General features: G+C 41.6%; 1 protein-coding gene across 6 annotated transcripts in view; it reads right to left on the bottom strand.

Annotated features, from left to right (window-relative positions):
• Positions 1 to 21,097, bottom strand: part of LOC120300466 (ADP-ribosyl cyclase/cyclic ADP-ribose hydrolase 1-like) — an 89,925-nt gene that overhangs the window by 56,825 nt on the left and 12,003 nt on the right. For 5 of the 6 annotated variants that reach the window (XM_039326520.1, XM_039326521.1, XM_039326519.1 and 2 more), the window contains exons 2-5: positions 9,248 to 9,377; positions 8,385 to 8,520; positions 7,955 to 8,037; positions 6,360 to 6,436 (exon numbers count right to left, since the gene is read on the bottom strand). In XM_039326520.1, the coding sequence (XP_039182454.1) occupies positions 6,360 to 6,436; positions 7,955 to 8,037; positions 8,385 to 8,520; positions 9,248 to 9,377 (426 nt within the window). Of the gene's footprint in view, positions 1 to 5,999; positions 6,269 to 6,359; positions 6,437 to 7,954; positions 8,038 to 8,384; positions 8,521 to 9,247; positions 9,378 to 21,097 lie in introns of those variants that run through there. The other variant, XM_039326523.1, reaches the window with a different exon arrangement.

Genomic DNA, 21,097 nt, shown 5'->3' with positions numbered 1-21,097 from the left:
AAATACATGAACCGGTACTGGGCCATACAGACAGATGCCAGTGTGATATGTTGGAAGGGGTCAATGCCTCGAATCGCTATCTCCTCAACAATATCCCCCCCGACCCCCCTGAAACACTCTCGCTCAGTCATTTCCATCACCTGTTCCCTAAATCGAATACAGGCCTCTCTTAATATATCTACATCTTGTCTGCAATAGTAAGCCAGAGCCTTCTTTAGTTTAAACACAGTACCTGTATTAGCAGAGTGCCATTTCATGAATTCTTCTCTCTCCCCGGGCATCATGGTTTCAGGGCTGTAATACTTGATTTCAGGGAGTGGCCCCACGTAGTCTTGATTGGCCATTGTATTGAACAAGTGGGGGAAATATCCTTTGCTGCCTTGAAACCCCATAGCTTTGGGTAATTTGCTTAATTTAAGGGGCAAAAATGAGAGGCTATCAATAAACCGGATCTTATAATCTGGCAGGGTGATACACAAAAGTTTCCCCCCTTGATTTATAAGCTGAACCCTAACCTTTTCACGGATCAGCTGCTTCAGTACTAGGTACCCGTCATAACCTTTGGAGTTGTGAGCGATAAAAGTACATCCTTTAAACTTATGATTTATAAAATTCTTTACAAACTGCTCCAGGCATCTAACACCATAACAATCCCACCTCACAACATCTTTATCATCCTCATCATTCAACATATCCCTGGCGCAGGCATAATTAGGTATATGGATGCCTGTCTCTTGACAGCATTCAAAATCATAAATGATGTATCTTTTGCCAATTTGCGGCCGGTCCAATGAATTTAGAAAGCATAAATGCCCTTCCAAGCTTTCAACCTTCTCAGAGCACTGTCCACACTTGGTTTCCTTGCACTTTTTGTGGGGGCTAAAGACGTAAGCCCCACACGTTTCACAATATTCTTTATTCTTACAGTCAACTTTTCCCTCCATAGCAAGCTGTGTGTGTCTTTCAAGACACGCCTTAGACCGGCAAAACTCTTTGCACCTACAGCAGCGCACCTTCTCCTCCACCACCTGCTGGCATTCTTGGTTGAGACAGGCTCTGCAGATATATTGACAGCCATGACTAAATTTGTGGTGGTAGGGTGTGTGGCAGAATTTACAGAAATAGCGTTCACCCAGGAAGCCCTTGATATTTTTGATGCCATAATAATGCTTGTCGTGTAACAATATAAACACTATTTTTTCTTGCTGGGGGCTACCTGTGACAAAAAACCGCCAACCGTCCTGCATATAAAACAAGATCTTTATAGTGACCCTTAAAGCTTCTTCAAAGAGGTGTATCTGAGAAAAGTCAATTCTGTTTTCTGTGGAAACACCCAGTCTATTGTGAAGTTCCCTGGCCCTGGTAATAATTTCTTGATTTCTAACATCCCCGCCAATCAGCCAGAGCAAACAGCTAGCAAAACATAGAAATTCACCTCCCACATTGAAATCTACTAGGTGCTGTCTTTTTTTCTCCAGCACTCTGGTGAGCAGCACAGTGCTTAACTTCCTAAGACCTCCCCCCTCCTTGTTCTTCACGACAGTAACCACTAATTGCAAATTACCCCCCCACAGTATCTCGGCCTTACTTTGCAGCAGATTTTCAATACCGGTCAGAAAATCCTCAGCATTTAAATCATTGATATTCCTCCTGAGAGAAAAGAGAGGATGATTTAACCCCTCTGCATCCAGCCGGAGTTGAACAAAATCATTTGGACCTATGTCCCTAGCAACATTATTCAAAAGAGGCTGTATCACATTATGAACAGCCTCTATAGCATCTACAAAAGACCGGATTTGGTCAAGATTAATAAATCTATAGCGTTGATAATATTCCACAGCCCTGAAATTCCTGATAGGCTTCTCCCATTCCTGTACCATATCCAAATAAACATTGTTCATATTCTGAGAGTTTGCAGAGTTAGGGGCTTGTAGCTGTGGTGTAGAATGACATATCTCCCCTTCTGGTTGAGATGCTGGCGTGGAATCACATTTATGACTGTCTGCTGGGGATGCGGGAAGTCCACCTCCATGCATTTTTGCTTTTTTGCAGGCCGGCTCTGGTTAAACAAACAAACAAAAGGCTATCACCAACATTCCTAATAATGTAATAACGCTCCCCTCCCTTTAGTTTCTAAAAAAATAATACTAATGATTTTGTAGTTGGATAAAATGCTAGATATTATACCTCCTAACAGCATTCGTGTTGTGTAGCTTGTGCATGGCTGGGCCTCTTGGGGCTCCTGGGGTAATGTAAGGTCTACATATGGCTGTTCATCCACCCATTCTGAAGGAAAAAAAAAGCCCCCAATGTTCAGAATTGTTGCAGAAATGTTTACCAGAATCTAAAATGTTATGAAAATATGAAAGACAAATACCTTCATACGCCCTCAAACATTCTGAGTCTGTCAATTGGTTCTCTACAGTAATAGCAACATCAGTGAATAACTGGTCATCCTCCCATTCTGAAGGAAAAGAGAAATCCTATGGTCAGATTTGTTGCAGAAATGTTTACCAGAATCTAAATGTGTGAAAGTATGAAAGACAAATACCTTCATAAGCCCTCAAGCATTCTGAGTCTGTCAATTCATTCTAGTGAAATAAAACAATCAATCAGTCAAACAAGCAAGCAGACAAGAATATTCTAAAACTCCATTTTGCATCTAAGTGTTTTAAAAATTAGCCATAAAACTACTTACAATAGTGGCTTCCATTCTGAAAAGGGTCTTCTTAGCAGATCAAATGGCTCCAGAGGTACAGATATGCCAGAAACCAGCAAATGTGACTAGACCAGTATGGACCCTGCTTTTGTATACGCTGGTGATGTCACAACTTAATCACATCAGAGGAGGTGTGTTTTTCACAACTTTTGCAAATCTGACCAGCCCCGCCTCATCAGGGAAACCGAATTGAATAATACCCCTTGAGTTTTGATTAAATTGTGTTTAACATCTGCCAAAGTTAAACAGGGGTCAGCAAAAGAAAAACATAATACATATTTCATGTGATTTGTAAAACCCATTTTATTATAAATTTCATAGCATTAAGAGATTCTTGTAATTAATTTCTGTTACATTTTGGCATATGAGCCTCTTCAGAGACAATGGCAATTCAGATTCAATCTTTGACATTAATGACAGTGGTTTACGGCTCTTTTCGATACGCTGTATGAATGTCTTGACCTCATCAAGGGAACCCTGGGTGAAATATAAGTTATTCATTTTGTCAGAAATACTGATGATGATCCAGAGAACATGAGGCATAGAAAGTCTAAAGCATAAGCTTTTAATATGTTCTGTTTCACTGGTACCATCCACGTGGTCTTCATCTGATTGTAGACACCCCATTAAACAGTGGTGTAATATTTTAATAATACACGCTTTCAGAATCTGAGACATGCTGACATTTTGAGACTCCGCCGTTTCTAAAGCAGGAAATAAGGTAGATTTAGGCTAGCTGTTTCAACCAATCAAAATACTGTTTTCTTAATTATATATATATATATTTACTTACCATTTGATGTTTTGCAGAATCTGCAATAACAAGGTTTTATAAGTTTGTTCTCTTCAATGAAACTGTATAACTCAGGTCCTTTTCTTATTCTGCGCCCACGCTTGGGTGGTTTGGGGGTCAAATTTACATCAAACAAATCTCCATCAGAGGCTGCCATCTTCAAAAGACTGCTGGGGTTAAATCGCTAGCTGTTCAGGCCTGCCCACACAAACTCCCCTGCCCCTTGCAATGACACGCCCTTGAGCATTGCGCATGCCCAGATCACAGGGAGCATGACATGCCCGGGCATGTCCCTGCCCGCGCAAACTCCCCTGCCCCTTGCAATGACACGCCCTTGAGCATTGCGCATGCCCAGATCACGGGGAGCATGACATGCCCGGGCACGTCCCAAACAAGGCCTAACCCCCACTTTTTTTTTACTAGCAGACAGAGAGGCATGGCTGCTTGCTGCTTGCCTCTTGTGAGCCTGGTTGGCTGCTTGCCTCTTGTGAGCATTTTAATTCCTGTTAATATTCCTTGTCTTTTGCTATAGTGGGAGGGGGGCAGAATAAATTTTATTCAGGGTGCAAATGGCAAAATATGTGTCTTTAGATTTTTTACAAAGGTAAAAACCAGCTGTGGGTTTTAAAAGGGGCTGTGTTTGTTTGTTTTTTCCCCTGCGTTCGAGGAAATGCTTTTAAAGCCACCTAGAAATAAATACCTTTCAGAAAAAATATCTTTTAGAAAAAGGGGGTTAAATGCAGGCTCTGGCTGCCTTTCAGGGGATTCTTTTCCCCCAGCTTTTGAGGCACTGATTTTTAAAACTCCACAAAAATTCAAAGCATCGTTAGGCTAATAAAAAGCCTTTTTTTATTTTTTATTTCACAGCTCCCCAAAGTAGGGCTTGTTTCCCAAAAACACAAACAGCTCCCCAAAGTAGGGCTTGGTTCCCAAAAACACAGGCCTCTGCTAATTATTCACTTAGCTCTTTTTGGTTTTGAATGTCCATAGAAATAGTCTAGGGTTAACAGCTCCCCAAAGTAGGGCTTGTTCCCCAAAAACACAGGCCTCTGCTAATTATTCACTTTACTTAGCTCTTTTTGGTTTTGAACGTCCATAGAATTAGTCTAGGGTTAACCTAATCATGTACCCAGAGGATTGCCTGCCAATCTTGATGGGATTAGGCCAAAACGTCACATCCGGAGGGTGGGGGCTGAGCACGTCACTTCCTTTTAGGGCTGTGCCCTGTTGACGTAATCAGCACGTGGGCTTGTTTACTTTGATGACGTCACTGATCAAAAGTGCTGATAATTTTCATTAAAAAAAGGTATACACTACTTCTACTAAGGCTACATTGCCAGCTGTCCAGTATGTGCCTCATCTAAACAGCAGCAAGGTAAAACTCTGGCACTTCTTCAAACAGTAGCTGAGCCATCAGCACCTTGAAGAGAGATTTCTATGAACTTTATTGTGGAACTCCCCGAAAGCATGGGAAATACAGTAATTTGGGTGGTGACTAATTTATTCTCCAAGCAAGTGCATTTTATCCCTTGCCAAAAGATCCCTTCTGCCTGAGCTCTTGCAAAACTATTCCTGCATCATATTTATAGACTACATGGAGCACCTCAGCAAATCATTTCAGATATGGGGATGCAATTCACATCCAAGTTTTGGGTGCCCTGCCATTCTGGTGGAAGGGGGAGGAGGATGCTCCAGGGGAGTATTCTTTGTATACTTTTGCTTTTGCCATAACCACATGGGAATTAAGGAGGGGGATTATCTTCAGAGATAGAATGGATTCCCTCCCAGAAGATTCCAGCCTGACTCCAAGGCTGCTCTCCCATGAGGATGACCTGTTATTTATCCTGTACCTCAGCATTCTCAAAACAACCTTCGGCAGTGCATTAGCTGCCAGTGGACTAGGCAGGGGGTTGGGCTTCAAAGTGGGAATAATAGCTTGGTGCTTTGTGCGGAAATGTTAGATTCTGGTTGACCTTACTGCAACCACTGTTTCTCAGTAAAAGTTCTTTTGATTAACCACATGGTGTCAAGAGTTGTACTTTCCTGAGAGAGCCAGTTGGGGCAGGTCCTTACATTAAGCGGAATCTGCAATAGTGGTCAAGCCCAAGAGGAACCCACCTCTACTGTGGGGACCATGCAAGGAATATCTGCACAAGACAGTGCCCAGGAGGAAGCAGAGTACTGGGGAGAAGCCTATACCAAGGCTCACCCTGTGGTGAACCTCTCCAGGTGGACAGAGGAGGTTACTGGCATGGGAGATTCATTATTTACTATCAATCAGGCTGAAAACTGGAAGCTGCAGGCTAATTGCTAGTCCATCTCTAGAGAAGCCACAACTGTACTCTGCAGGGGTACAGTTGAAAAAAATCAAGATAGCAGTACAATGGTTCAATTGAACCTCTGCCTTCTTTAATGTCTGTCATGTGTGTCATGCACATAAAAATGGATAGTCAAGCGCCAGAGAAATCAGGAGATCCAGGCAGTTCAAATGGTTATAAAGATTTATTGCAAGCTTAAGCTCTCTACAAGAATCGGAATTACTAATAGTCAAGCAATTTGGTGGTAGATAAGGAATTCAAGGTAGGCTGGACTTAGTTCAGATGCATTTCAAGATACATCTTGTGGGTGTGAAAGGTGCCTTTGACCCCTTCCTCAGGCTCAGCCTGATCATCTCCTACAGTAGTACTTCAATCACATCATTGTGACTACCTTCTTTACTCCATATCTTGCAGATACCCATGACTGACATAGAGATGCTTGGTCAGAAATATTGACAAATAAATGGTGAAGAAAACTTTCCTCGTTTACTTTAGAAGCATTTTAAGCACATGAATGGAAAGAGAATACCTGCTTTTTCTAAATGCTCCAGACATTGTTGAACCATTGAGCATCACTTGAACTGTTCCACAGGATGTTTCTGCAAACTAAAACAAGGAGGAACATTATTTCTTATTACCAGCAAATGATCTATCTTATATTTGGTTAATAATCTGTGTTTCCAAAAATACAACAAATGTTTATTTCTGCAGGATTTATTTCCCTGCCATAATTTCAAAAGTATGTACTCATAACAAGACATGCCCACCTAGATCAATGCTGTCTGAAAATGGTTTCAGTCTTTCACAAAAGTCATGGAAGAGGAAAAACGTTAATGATAATTGTGATAATAAAACAAAGAAATACAGGTAATGCGCGACTTATGATTGGTTGCTTAGCAAATGTTCAAAGTTACAATGGATCCCTCAAAAGCTACTTAAATCAATTTGAAGTTCTGTTGTCTGTCTCCCCCCCCCCCCCCGTCACATGATGACGTTTTGGGCACTTGGCAATTGGCTGCATTTATATAGTTCCAGTCTCTGGCAAAAACCACCCCATAGCAAACAATGGGCTTTCTTAATGATCGGGATTCACGTAATGAGATTGTAAAATCGGGTCTGGTCACATAGTGACCTATTTTATGACTGTCACAACTTATGATAAAAATTATGTGCTCACTTATGGGAGTAAGTTGAAGGTTACTTTTACATAATGAAGAGTTAAAAAGTCAAAATGGGGGGAGAGAGAGGACAATTCAGTACAGTAAATATTTTTTTTTGCAAAGCTGCCCCATTTATTATTTTTATGGATGAAAAAATAATACCTCTCCCTCTGCATGATTGCTGGGTTCCATTTTAGTTCTGTTCTTTATATATTTATTTATCACTAATATTTTTATGCCGCCCTACGCCTATTGGCTCTGTAACTCAGCTTCAACAGCTTTGGAGTCCCACAATGTCAGCATGCAGTAGCATCGAGGGAAGGTTAAAAAATACCAACATGATTGAAAATATCAGAATGATACCAAAGTGATTGAAAATATCAAGGTTTGATTTAAAGCTCTGCACACTTGAAGCTCTGCCTCTTTTTACATATCTTGATGCATGGTAAAGAGGAGCAGAGCTTCAATTGCATGGTTGTGGCTGCTTTCCTGATATTTTTGACCCTCTGGGGGATGCCTATCATCACATCAGTACAGGTAGTCTTTGACTTGCAATCACAATTGGGGCCAGAATTTCCGTTACTAAGCCAAGTGATTGTTGCATGAGCTGCACCCTATTTTACAACCATTTTTGCCATGGTTATTCAAATCACTGTTGTTAAATAAATCATGTGGTTGCTAAACAAATCCAGTTTCCCTCACTGATTTTGCTTCTCAGAGGCTGCTGAAAAGGTCTAAATGGCGATCACATGATCCTGGAATACTACAGCTTTCAGTATCAGCACCTTGAGTCCGCTAAGAAATTTTCATTTCTTTCAATGAAAAAATGAAACTATTAAGATTTAATGATCAATAGGACTTATCTTTAAGACTAGTGATTTGGGTTCATTGCATTAAAGTATATATCACTGATACATTATGCACATTTAGCATCAGGGGCTGAGAAGAGATCAGCAAAACATACCATCTTAGATGCCAATTTCCAATATACCGAACTGGGATTATTTTCACACTCAGTCCATTTTGGACAAGATTCATAATTGACTCCTAAAAGAAAGATGTTTTGACATAAATATAATGTGGAAAAGTTATATTAATGTGGAAAAGGCAGGATGGGAAGTATTAATATTTAATGTTACCATCTTTCTATAAGTGGTCCTGGGATCCATCAGGGTTCTCTTTTATCCCTAAACTGGAAAAAATGCTTTGTTTAAAAAGCATTTATAGAATAAATAAAAGCTGTATTTTCACTGCCATTTTCAGTGACATAACTCTTTTAGTTTCAATGGGGTCAATTCTCTTTCCGGTCATTTTTTAAGGGCCGAACAGTGTACAATTTCTGCCTCCCACCATCCTTCCAAGCTACTATTAAGTAAGAATTCTGCTTTTCCTACCTGAATTAGAGGGATTTCCACACCAGGAAATCCCATCTGCTATGTAGCCTAGCAAAGTATCTTCCAAGGTGAGGAAATCATTATTGGTTTTCGTGTAATGATGTGCCAGGTCATATGTTTTGCTCCAGAATAAGGACTGCAAGTAAGAGGAACAGATATTTGTCATTTTTCAGCATTAACCAAATGATTTTATATGCTCACACTCCTTTTAAAAATGTTGTGCATTGATTTTCCAAAATTTGTTTCTGCTGTTTGTTTTTCATCTTGAAAAAATTTAGAAATTTTCTTCTAAAGTTGTCATGGGAAAAAAAGTTCATTTAAAGAGCAGCATGACCATGTCTAAGATAAATAAATAGATGTAACATTAAATATACTGGATCCATAGCTCTTGGTATTTTCCCCTACATTTCTTCCTAACAATTGCATATATACAATACTACATTTGACCAGAGATTACACATAAATCTTTATTTATATTCCTGTAAATACTTCTTAGGGGTATATTCAGGATATTTTGCTGCCTGAACTGAAAATCACTGGTCTTCTATAGAAGCTGATGAACTAATGCTAGGACACATATTTCAACAATGACAGAGGAATCCATGGGATATGGGCAAGATGATGACTGCAGTGGGAAGATCAAAGTTTCACTTGGATATAAAAACTAGGTTGAACTTCGACTGCACATCACAATCACTCTGATCAAGTACTTTCACATTTATCAAACACTTGAATATTGGATAGTTCCTCCTTTTAATTAGTCTCAAAAATCAAAACATCTAATGTATTTTTCTGAAGAAGCTAAAGCAAACTGGGAACCCTAGATGTAACCCTTTCTCAGAAAATCCACTGGTACAACACACCTTGTTGCATGGTATGGAATATCTTGCCAGGTCCATTAAAGGCTGGTAATCTTCTTCGGTCACTCTGCACGGATCCTTGTACAGAAAAGCCTGTTCAAATAGTTTCCATACTTTGAGACAATCTTTATTTCTGCAGAAAGAGACAAAAAATGGCTGCAATATAGCTTCATTGTTGTTACTTTTTAAATTATCTTTGACTTTTATTGTTCATTCTGAGCCTTTGTTTTCCTGACTTTATCTTTGCAGATTTGGGTTACAGTATTGGTTATCTGTAAACAATATAATGACCATCTTAGATTCTGTAAGGAAATATGCCACTACCATCAGTAATCATTAGGTTCCATGTCAACCCATTAACAATCTCATTATATACTGCATCTATTACTTATTGCAGAGAAAAGGAGTTATTCCACCTGTCTGGGGAATTCTGGGAGTTGAAATCCTCTCATCTGAATGCAACCAAGACTGAGAAATACTTCTCTAAAGTAATCTTCAAGTCATTGTAAAAGAAATAACTTGCTTTCAATCACATATTTTTCACATGTTACTAAAGAAGTTTTGGAACTTGCATCAGCATAGTCCAAAATGATAAAAAAGAAAAGTGCAAAAAGAAAACAAAAAAATCCTACATGTGACTATTTATAAGCAGATATAGTTGTGTACATGCAGTTTATAAGAAATTTGACTATTATGCAATATGTGCATATCCACCAGCCTGACACTTGTACATTGTCTTTCACAACAGCCTGTCCTTTCCATATCCTTGAATAAAATATTCAATATGCGAGAAGCATGCCAAGCACATGGAAATCTGAATAATCAATGCCATGGCAGACTTGGCATGCCATGGACCAGGTTTCTAGCTGTCACTATTCAATTCAGTCCATTGATGAAAAGTTAGTTAATATCATTTTGTACAAAGGACTTCATTACACAAAGGATATATATTGCCTCCAGGACATGTGTTGTTTTTAATTGAAATTTGTGAATCCCTGTCTGCCTGATGAGTCTGTTAAAATGAAGTTCTACTGAATTCTACAATTCCCAGCTTGGCCTGTGATGGAGTTTCAAAACTTTGTCTTTCAGTTGTTGGACTATAAAACCGATCAATCTGAGCCAGAATTTATCATTATTATTACATTTCACAATGTGAAATCACATATGCCAGTTCTTTAGCTGGTGTGGGCCTTCATAGGCATTGAGTTCTTTCAAAGAACCAGGATGTTGTAATGTATCAGCATAGTTTATATGTGAATCCAAATAGTGTGACCTTTTGCAGTTCACAGGTGGGAAGTGTCTCAATGGGCAGATTTTCTGAGTGTCATGCAAAACTTTTTGGTATTGCACAGTGTGCTTGTTAAGTCCTCAGCGAATGGCAAATGACGCAAGAAGCAATTGCAGTTCTCAGGAGCCTCTTTATTAGTGTACAGCATGCTGGTTACAAGACGCCGACAATGCCCAAGTTCCTCTGCTCCTTTTAAAGGCAATTCCCGGGCCAAACGGCAACATTTGGCGCACTTGCACTTCGCGCATGCGCGCGAGTGCTGGCAACAGCCAGTCTGGTCCCGGGCAGCTTGCAACTGCCCGGGACCATTGCAACGTCCCGAGCCTGCCTTCACAGGCTCAGGACACAACATCCCTAACTACAACCACAAAAATAGTGACATGCGACCTCAACACGAGCGTAGGAGCTACACTAGCTCCATGTACCAAGTTATCAATTTTGGCTTCCATCCCCCAGTGTTCATTATTCCCAACTTGTACAGGAATACCCTCTTATTAATTCTGCTTTGCTAGCAGAGTTACAAAATCTTCTAGATATTTAGGAGATCTTCTAGCTCTCTGTGACCTCCGAATTTCCTGGTACTCTCCAAGTACCTCTTGCCCAGGGGGTGCTATATGTTTGCCCCCTTTGTTTGACCCTGGTGGTCCCCATAGACTGTGCTCCAATGCCTGGCCTGCTTGCTTGCCCACTGGGCTCGTCAGGCCAGGACTTCGTTCTCTACCTAACCTGGTTGACCTGCCTAGATGCAGGCTCTCTGGCCCCTCAAAAGGGCTGCAACTGATGGGCAACTTTGTAGAGCCTCCCAGGTCTGCCCTAGACCTATCATGAGGCTGTCTTTCCCCGCTTCCCAGTTCCATAGTTGGGCTCTCTGGGTTCTCAGTACTGTCCCAAAACTCAGTTGCCCCTTGAGTGATGCCAGAGGTGTTGTAATCGGGATTCAGTTCCTTGACCACCTCCCTGTGTGCTTGCCCCTTCCTGGGAACAGTGGCAGCGTTGGGCCAACTAGACGGAATGTGTGCCAGCTCTCTTGCAGGGTGTGAGTTGTTTGGATGCTCCCAGTTATTCTCCCTGACTGGAGTACTGAATGGTTCTGGTGTGTAGTGATTATGCCCCCGGGTAACTCCCTTGCTGGAGTAGGCACTGGTGCCTGTGCTCTAGTTAGTCCCCACGAATTCCTGTTTGGAGCACTCGCGGAATCTTGGGATGGGTCGACTGTGACTTCCCTGTTGGATACAGGCTGCAGCCCACACCCTTCCCCTTGCCCATAGAGGTCCCCCTCCCCCCCAGAAAAGATCCAGGAGTCTCAGTAGGCGAGTCCCGTCTTGTGCGTAGTTGGTCGATGTGTCGTCGCAGGACACGACCGTCATCCAGGGAAACCTCGTAGGACAAAGGGCCTGTGACCTTGGATACTTTGGCAGGGACCCATAAGTGGCCAGGCCCATAATTACGAGTCCAAACCGGGGCACCCACTAGCAGTTGCCTAGGTGCCCTGGGTTGTGTGATTTTAGAAGGCAGTCTGTCCAGGTGCAACCGGTCAAGCTTAGTAGTCAGTTTGCGCCCCCAACGAAGTTCAGCTGGGCTCCTCCCGGTAGAAGTGGAAGGTGTAGTGCGGTAAGAAAGGAGGAAGTCAGCCAACCTGTGATGCCAGTCTCCATAGGTCAGTCTCTTTAAAGCCATCCTTGGTGATGCGTACCATGCGTTCAGCCATACCGTTGGTGGAAGGGTGGAAAGGTGCAGAGGTGGCATGACGAATCATGTTGGCCTGTAAGAAAGCTTGGAATTCGGAGGAAGTGAATTGAGGGCCATTGTCAGACACTAAAACATCAGGAAGCCCATGTGCAGCAAAAATCCCCCTCAGTACTTGAATAATCTTTGCAGTGGTGGTGGAAGAGACAGGTACAACCTCAAGCCATTTTGAATGGCTATCAACCAGGACCAAGAAGAATTGACCCTGAAAGGGCCCGGCGTAATCAATGTGCACCCTAGACCATGGAGACTGTGTTTCCTCCCATCTATGCACAGGAGCCTGGGGCATTTCTGGGCGTGAGCGTTGACAAAGGTGGCATGCGTGCACCTTAGCTTCAATGTCTTTGTCTAACCCAGGCCACCACAAATGGCTGCGCGCAAGCGCCTTCATACATACAATGCCAGGATGACCCTCGTGGAGGGAACCTAAGACCCTAGTCCTCATTGAAGTAGGAATGACAACTCTGCTGCCCCACAGCAGACAACCCTGGAAGGTGGATAACTCGTTCCTTTTAGACCAGAAACTCTGAAACTCAGTACCTGGACAACTCTCTGGCCATCCAGATAAAACCCAAGATAGGACACGAGAGAGTGTGAGATCTGTGGCTGATTCAGCAGCCACATCCCTGGCATCTAAAGGAGACTCAGGCAAAGCCTGAATTGAAAGGATGTTGATTGTTGGTGCAGGGTCAGCCTCTACTACTGGCAGGGGTAATCTACTGAGGCCATCAGCGTGGCCCATTTCTTTCCCAGGTTTGTGAATTAAAGAAAAATCATAGGCTGACAGAAAGATAGACCATCTCAGCATTCTGGGGGAGATGATTTGGGGGGTTTGTTTATGTGTGGTAAACAGCCCCAACAAAGGCTTATGGTCAGTGAAGACCGTGAATTGTCTGCCATATAAGAAATCATGGAACTTTTTGATTCCAGCAACAACAGCTAAAGCCTCCCTGTCTATTTGAGCATAATTTCGCTCAGCAGAAGACAAGGTTCTGGAGTAATATGCAACAGGAACCTGAGTTCCATCAGGTCTGAGGTGGCTTAGTACTGCTCCCACCCCATAAGGAGAAGCATCACAAGCGATGCACACAGGAAGGGACTCATTGAAATGTGCGAGCACACTGTTAGAAGTGAGTAAGGCCTTAACCTCATTGAAGCTTGCTTCATGTTTTTGTGACCACTGCCACACTGCCTGTTTGTCCAGGAGCCTATGAAGTGGTTCGGCTACATTAGCCTTGTTTGGAAGGAAGGAGTTGTAGAAGTTCAAAAGGCCCAGAAAGGCCTGTAGTTCGGCCTTGGACTTTGGCCTAGGAGCATGCATTATAGCTTTTAATTTGGACTCAGCAGGGTGAATCCCAGTAGCATCAATTTTGAATCCCAGAAAATCTGTAGAAGGCACCCCAATTTTACATTTGTCCTTCTTGAGTTTGAGGCCCGTTTCCCTGAACCTCAGCAGAACAGCCCTTAATCTCTCAGCTAAGCTGTGTGTAGAGTCTCCAGCAATTAAGACATCATCAAAATAGGGGCAAACCCCTGGTATACCCCGTAGTGTGTTTTCCATTATGCTTTGGAAAATTCCAGGAGCCACATTTACTCCAAATTGTAGCCTCTTCACCTTGAATGCCCCCTGTGGGTTACAATGGTTTGAGCTACAGCAGCAGCATCGTCAACAGGCAACTGTTGATACGCCTGAGCTTGGTCAAGCTTTGCAAAAACACGCCCCCCCTTGAGGGAGGCCAGAATATGACTGACCACAGGGACAGGATAGGCATGTTGCTGCAATGCCTTATTCAGAGTGCATTTGTAATCTGCACAGATGTGAATGTCCCCATTAGCCTTAAGAGGCGTAACAATGGGGGTCTCCCAAGGGCTGGAGTCAACAGGTTCTAAGACTCCTTGCTGAATCAATTTGTCCAATTCAGTGTCAATTTTACCTTTTAAGGCAAAAGGAACTCTTCTTGCTTTAATTCTAATAGGGGTGACAGTGGGGTCTAGTTTTAAAGACACAGGGGGTCCTTTGTATGTGCCCAGCTGTGGGCTGAAAACATCTGCAAATTCTTTGCAGACTTCCTGTAAGTCTACCGTTTGCAAGCTATTGAGCCCTGTGACATGTATTCCCAAGGCCTCAAACCAATCGAGTCCTATGAGACTCGTTTGCTCACCACCTACTACCAATACATCTAATGGACCTTCAAAATCCTTATACTGTACGTTAAGGGTGGCCTCCCCCTTAACACACACTCTGGAGTTTTGAAAGTGTTAACACAATGTCAGAAGGCCTCAGCTTGGCCTGAAATCCACTGCCAGAACAAATCTTCCTGAAAGTATGTATAGAAATGATTGAAAGTGCAGACCCAATATCTAGTTACATGACCAGTGGAACCCCTTGTAACTTCACTCTAAGTGACAGTTTTTTCTTAATGGGCTTGTGTGTGCCTGTCCTATAAATGCTTCTTCGCGAAGCACAGAAACCCACCCTGTTTTGGCTGGGGACCCTGGTACCTTTCAAGCGCAATTCTTCTCGGGTTTGTACCTTCTGATGGCCCAGACACACAGCTGCAATATGGCCCTGCTTTCCGCATGCTCTACAGATAGCAGAGTGAAATCTGCAGTCGGTCCTCTTATGACGACCTCCACATCCGAAGCACTTGGGGACAGCTGAAGAGCTTTCCTTCTGCTTCCCTTCTTTTGTTGGGTAGAGACAGTCTACTTCATCATCAGGATCCTCTTCTGAGTTCCCTTGGACTCCTTCCTGGTGTACGGACACAGCTTTTGGAGTACTTCTGATCAGCCTCATGTTCTTGATTGCGCCACCTGCTGCCTCTCCTGCAGTAACCTCTCTCAAGGCATCTTGGAATGATAAGTCTTCTTTAGCAAAAAGTCTCTGCTGCAATTCTCTATGTCTCAGTCCGCACACAAATCTGTCTCTCAGCCTTTCTTCTAAATCTTTAAACTCGCAGTGTTTAGCGGCTTTTCTCAGTGCGGCAATGTACTCTTTAGCTGATTCGCTGGGCCATTGGTCCCTCTGTTCAAAAGTGTGGCGCCAAGCGATGACAGACAACTTGGGCTGGAAGTGTTCCTTTAGCAATTTCTTTAGATCTGTGTAGGTAACAGATTCTAGAGGTGCAGGTGCTGCTATGTTTTTAGCGATCTCAAATGTGTCTTGACCGCAAACGCACAGCAGGGTGACGGCTTTTAAACTATCTTCTCTCACTTGATTGATCTTAAGATAGTTTTCTACTCTGGCCACGTAAGACTCCCATCTTTTCGGATGCGTGACATCGAATTCAGAAAGTCTACCTATTTTTGCCATCTATTAGTACAGGAAGGATCTATCAGCCTGACGCTTGCTGAATTGGCAGGCAGCTGCTGAGTTTAACGCCGTTTCCTGCTGCTCAGGACTCCAGGGTAAGCTTACAACTTGTCTGCAATCGTTGTAAGGCATCCCACCTTCGTCGCCAGTGTTAAGTCCTCAGCGAATGGCAAATGACACAAGAAGCAATTGCAGTTCTCAGGAGCCTCTTTATTAGTGTATAGCATGCTGGTTACAAGACGCCGACAACGCCCAAGTTCCTCTGCTCCTTTTAAAGGCAATTCCCGGGCCAAACGGCAACATTTGGCATGCTTGCGCTTTGCGCATGCGCGCGAGTGCTGGCAACAGCCAGTCTGGTCCCGGGCAGCTTGCAACTGCCTGGGACCATTGCAACATCCCGAGCCTGCCTTCACAGGCTCAGGACACAACAGTGCTGATAACCACTGGAACAACCATTGCTGGTTTGTGCTATAATCTTTATTTTTATCATATAATAAATAACCTAAGTATTGTTTTATAATTATTCTTATTTTTCTAATAATTTTATTTTATTATTATTATCAATTTCGTCATATTTATATAGCTTTATCATGCTAACGGGGATGGGATTTGTAGCATCATTCATTTAGACTGCAACAAATGGCCTTTGTGCAACTTAATTCCCCATAAAATAATTGTCATCACAATTTTGGCTAATACATTGCTCAGCATTAAGCTATATCTGAATGATTTACTAACACTTTAACATTTCTTCTTTCTAGATTATGTTGTATTCCCTTAGGCATGGGGACAAACATGTATTACTATCTGCCTTTTTTGCTATGACTTCAAGACATAGCTTTCATTTCACATTTCACTCCCCCCCACACACACAAGGCAACTTAAAATTATCTCTGGGTTAAAAGTGGTACTCTGCCATTTTTCCAACATCCATCTTGGCATGGATGCATCTCGAATACATTTCATCAACTGGCCTCTTTAGGCTCCTCCATAGGCAGCCTCTTCTATGGCTTCTGCACACAGATTCTTTGTTTGCAAGAGAGACCAGACACCTGGGTTCCATAATATTTGAAAGTGCTTGGCAAGTTTTAAGTGGGTTCTTTCAAAACATGGGTTTAAGTGCTCTGTTGAAAGATTCTAGCTGTATTTAAAAGGGTGAGTTCCTCCTTTGAAAAACACTTCATTTCAGAAAGTAATGACAGGGGTGAGGTTGGGATTTACTTATCTCTATGACATTTATGGCAGAGGACTCCCTCTAGTTTAGCACCTGTCTGAAAAAGTAGCATTCAAGAAGTTTGATCATTCAATGATGATAGTGATGATTGATTGAGTGGTGCCACAGTGGTTCAAATGCAATATTACAGGCTAGTTCTGCTCATGCACCAGGAGTTCAATCCTGACCAACTCAAGATTGATTCAGCCTTCCATCCTTCTGAGGTCAGTAAAATGAGGATCCAGATAGTTGTGGTCAATATGCTGATGTTGTAAACTGCCCAGAGACTGCTCTAAAGCACTATGGAACAGTTTATAAGTCTATTGCTATTGCTATCATTCAATTAGCTCTATCTCCTGGTTAATGAACCTACTATCTAGATGAATGTCTGATGGGTTCCCAGGACCAGTCATAGTTTAAGGGAGGCCATAGTTAGACTTCCAAGACTGGAAGTATTGTGGATAATAATAGAAAACTATTTTGTCCTCTGCCTAAAAAGAAGATAAGTAGGACTTTTGTGATCAAAATATTCAGTTTAAAGTAGATGCCCAGACTTGTCCAAACATGCAATCTTGGGACAAATGTGGCTTTCGAGGTGGTGGTGGTATGAAAGAAGAAGTCATGGACATTGATGGCAGCATTTAGTGGTGGCTGTGAAGAAAAAGGTTGTCCAAACTTTAATAAAAACAGCTAAAATTTTGTTCTCTGCCTAAAAAGAAGATAAGTAGAATTTTTATGATCAAAATACTGGTGGTCAGTTTAAAGTGGTGGATGCCAGCCTTGTCCAAACATGCAATCTTGGGACACATGTGGCTTTTGGGGTAGAGGGGTATGTAAGAAGTAGTTATGGACATTGATGGCAGCATTTAGTGGTAGCTATGAAGAAAAGGGTTATCAAAACTTTAATTAAACCAGCCAGAATTTTTATAGCCTACTTATTTTAAAACTATATTGGCAATAATTTGCTATTTTACAAGAATGCTGGTTGATTTATACAGGCAAATAAGTCTCCCATAAAATCATCATTTTAGCTCCCTTTTATTGGGCTGCTGTATCAAGTTGCTTTTTTAAAAAAACCAAAAAACCCCAACATCTGATAAACTTAGGCATAGCTCCAGGACCATGAAGGAATTAATGCTGGTTTGAAAATAAGTTTTGGACAATTTTTCATTGTGCTGGACTGTCATTATTTGCAAGTACCTATCTACCTATCAACTTTTTTTTTCTTTTTAAGACTCTGTAATCCCTTTTCATCAGGATAGAGTTGGGATGACTGAATGGAGCTGAGCATTTATTGGCTGGATGCCTTTCCTGATGCCTACATGGAGTTCCTAGCAGATATTTTCTCTTTGCACCCTGATAGAGAAACATCTGTCACTGCCTAGGATTGAACTGTCAACCTTCTGAGTGGGAGGTGAGTGTCTTCATCTCTAGGCCACCATGCCACTCCCCCTACCCATCAACTAACATTGCAAAATATTAATACAATTTTTGTATTAATTCTAGATTCCCACACCACTTTTAAGTCATGATATATATAACTGTGATTTGCTGATTGAGTTCACATGTTACATGAAATCAAAACAAAAAGGAACCAGAAGTACTAGTAGCTCTATATCAAAGAGGAGGTGCCTGTTGGAAATCATGAAGTCAACTATATTATGATGTTATTGTGTAAATGCATTCTTTGTGTAATGATGACACACATGACATCATGTGCCAATCAAATGCAAGCAAATGTTATTTTTAAAAGAAGTAATACATATTCATGGAAAAAATCTAAATGGTTGCTATGAGTCAACACTGAATTGATGGCACATAAACTATGATCCAGACTATGCTGGCTCTTGTCTCACACCTCTCCTTGGAATGTGCCCCCTCCTTCTTGGTAACCTGCTGCCTGACTGTAGTCCAGGGGCGTCAAACTCACAATGTCACATGACATGTTGCAATGTAACGCGACTTTTTTTCCATTGCCAGCAATGGGATGGGTGCGATTTTGGCATGACGCATCCAGCCTGCGGGCTGGTAGTTTGACAGCACTGCTGTAGGCCATCACACCACCTCCCCCTTCGTAAACACAATCAATCACAGATTCATCATTTGTGGATCAGTATTGCAGTGGTTCAAAGACATTAATCAAGGAGATTACCAAATGGAACTAAAAGTCAGTGCTAGAAGACATTTCCCATTTTCAGAATGAGATGGGTGGCATATAAATTTAATTAATTAATTAATTAATTGGGATAGCCATCAATCTGGCAGGTCAAAAGAGGAATAAGCATGCTTAATATGTTTGCATAATCCTGTATTTTGCTCTGGGAAGTCGGGGGAGAGGGGCTCGGGGGAGGGGGGTGGATGTGGATGGGTTGAAGTTTAAGTAGTTCAGATAAAGTAGAAATAGTCTTATTGTATATAATATTAATGTTTTAATTTTGAGAGAGGAACTGCTTGGGTATTTCCCCTGGACCACATCAAGAGGGAGGAGAAGAAGGTGAGAAGTAAGTAGGAAGGTTGGGGTGAAGGAGGAGAGGGGATGAGTGAAGAAAAAGAGGGAAAGAAGTAAGTTGGTTTGAGGTGGGATGCGGTTTGCGGGGAAATGGGCGGGCAAGACCGAATGTGGTGTGTATCAATTTGTTTTATTTTTTCTCTGAAGTATTTGTAAGATTGTTATGTATTGTAAAGTTGAAAATAAAATTTTTTACAAAAAACAAAAGAGGAATAAGCACAATCATATTGGGTAAGGGCATGGTACTAGTGATTATATTGCTAGTTCTCATTGACTTTTTTGTCTGATTCAGCAAGGTTTTCTTTTCTTTTTAAGCAGAGCTAGAGAGGCAATGATCTTAGTATCTTTAGACAGAGGAATGTGTTTTCTGTAACTTTTACAGGTGCAGTTTCAAATAATTTAATAAACCCATTCTTAGCCCCAAACACACCATGACCTCACAAAAGCATTGAACTAACTTATCTCATTTTTTATAGATGAATGCATATGAAATTAAAGACTTATATGGCTGCTTAATGCTCCTTAGAGTTATGGATTACCAATAGACTTGTAGCTCTGCTTATGAGGTTAAAAGTTGAAAAGGACAAGATCTTTGTTTTTCAAACAGGTGAAATGATATGAAGGGGTTGTTCTGCCACTATTGCATCTTTATGGGTGCTTTAAGCTATTTTTTTCTAGCACTGACTGCCCCATGTATAAAATATTTGTAACCAATACACATCCCAGGGACATATCTTCTGGCAATTAGTCAAACCTTGGGAGATCTCAGAATGCCCCAACTGGTACTAGATATCCAGAGGATCCTCTATTACTGGGATGTGATCATTAGAACCCACAGATTTCTATGCCAGCTAAGTCATAAGATGATTTTACTTTCTCATTCTATACATTTTCTTGAGATCTGCCCATCATTTCATTATCTGCTCCTTTTTATAACCAGGTTCAGCTTAAATTGACAAGATCTTTCATCTGCTTTTCAAGTCTTCAGCTTGAACTTGCTATAAACAATAAATTTATTTTGAACTTTTAGCAAATATTTATCAAAATTTCTTCAGCCATCATCTATTCAGTGAAAATTGGGGTAGAAACAGAACAAAACCACAACCAATCCATAACCACCTCGCCCCCCCCCCAAAAAAAACCCAATTTGCATCCCCATTCCTCCCAAATTTTGGATCCTACACAGTGTACTATTATCCAAACCAGAGTCTCACTAACTAACATCCTGGCCAAAAGTATGGAGACTAGACCTTCTGAAAGGTCACTAGGGTTAGAGTACAGTATTTCTGTGGTTAGTCTGTTCCATGGTTTGCTAGTCTAAAAGCAGTGCAGAGCAGGGAGTTATATCAGCCTGTCTTCCAAACACAGACAGCCCAAAAGGGAGAGACTGAAGAGGAGCTTCAAAACATAAATGTGGTAAAATTCAGAATCTAGAAGTCTTGCTACTTGGTTCTGTTTGACTACAGAAACTGGCTTTCAGAAATGAAGGTAGTTCAACATGGGTGTGGTATGCTAAAGTCTGTAAGCATACTTCTTATGCTGAATTTAAATACAAACAATTAGAACAATGAAAAACATATTTGTGTAACTTAAAAAGCAAGTGACTCAGAGGTATTTTTTGGTGCAACAAAATATTTTGAAGAATCTAGACATATTTGAAATGCTGAGTGTCACACAGAGAAAAATAAGATGGAGAGAAGGTCAGAAAGCTAGAGGAACTTGGCTAAGAATGTATGGAACAAGTCAGGAAATAGAACAAAGGAGACTTTTTCTCTACACAAGCA

Source organism: Crotalus tigris, unplaced genomic scaffold (genome assembly GCF_016545835.1).
Source record: "Crotalus tigris isolate CLP2741 ecotype Arizona unplaced genomic scaffold, ASM1654583v1 scf7180000024341.3516292, whole genome shotgun sequence".
Classification (NCBI taxonomy): domain Eukaryota; kingdom Metazoa; phylum Chordata; class Lepidosauria; order Squamata; family Viperidae; genus Crotalus; species Crotalus tigris.
The sequence above is the reverse complement of the archived record's forward strand: the minus strand, read 5'-3'. Positions and strand labels throughout refer to the sequence as shown.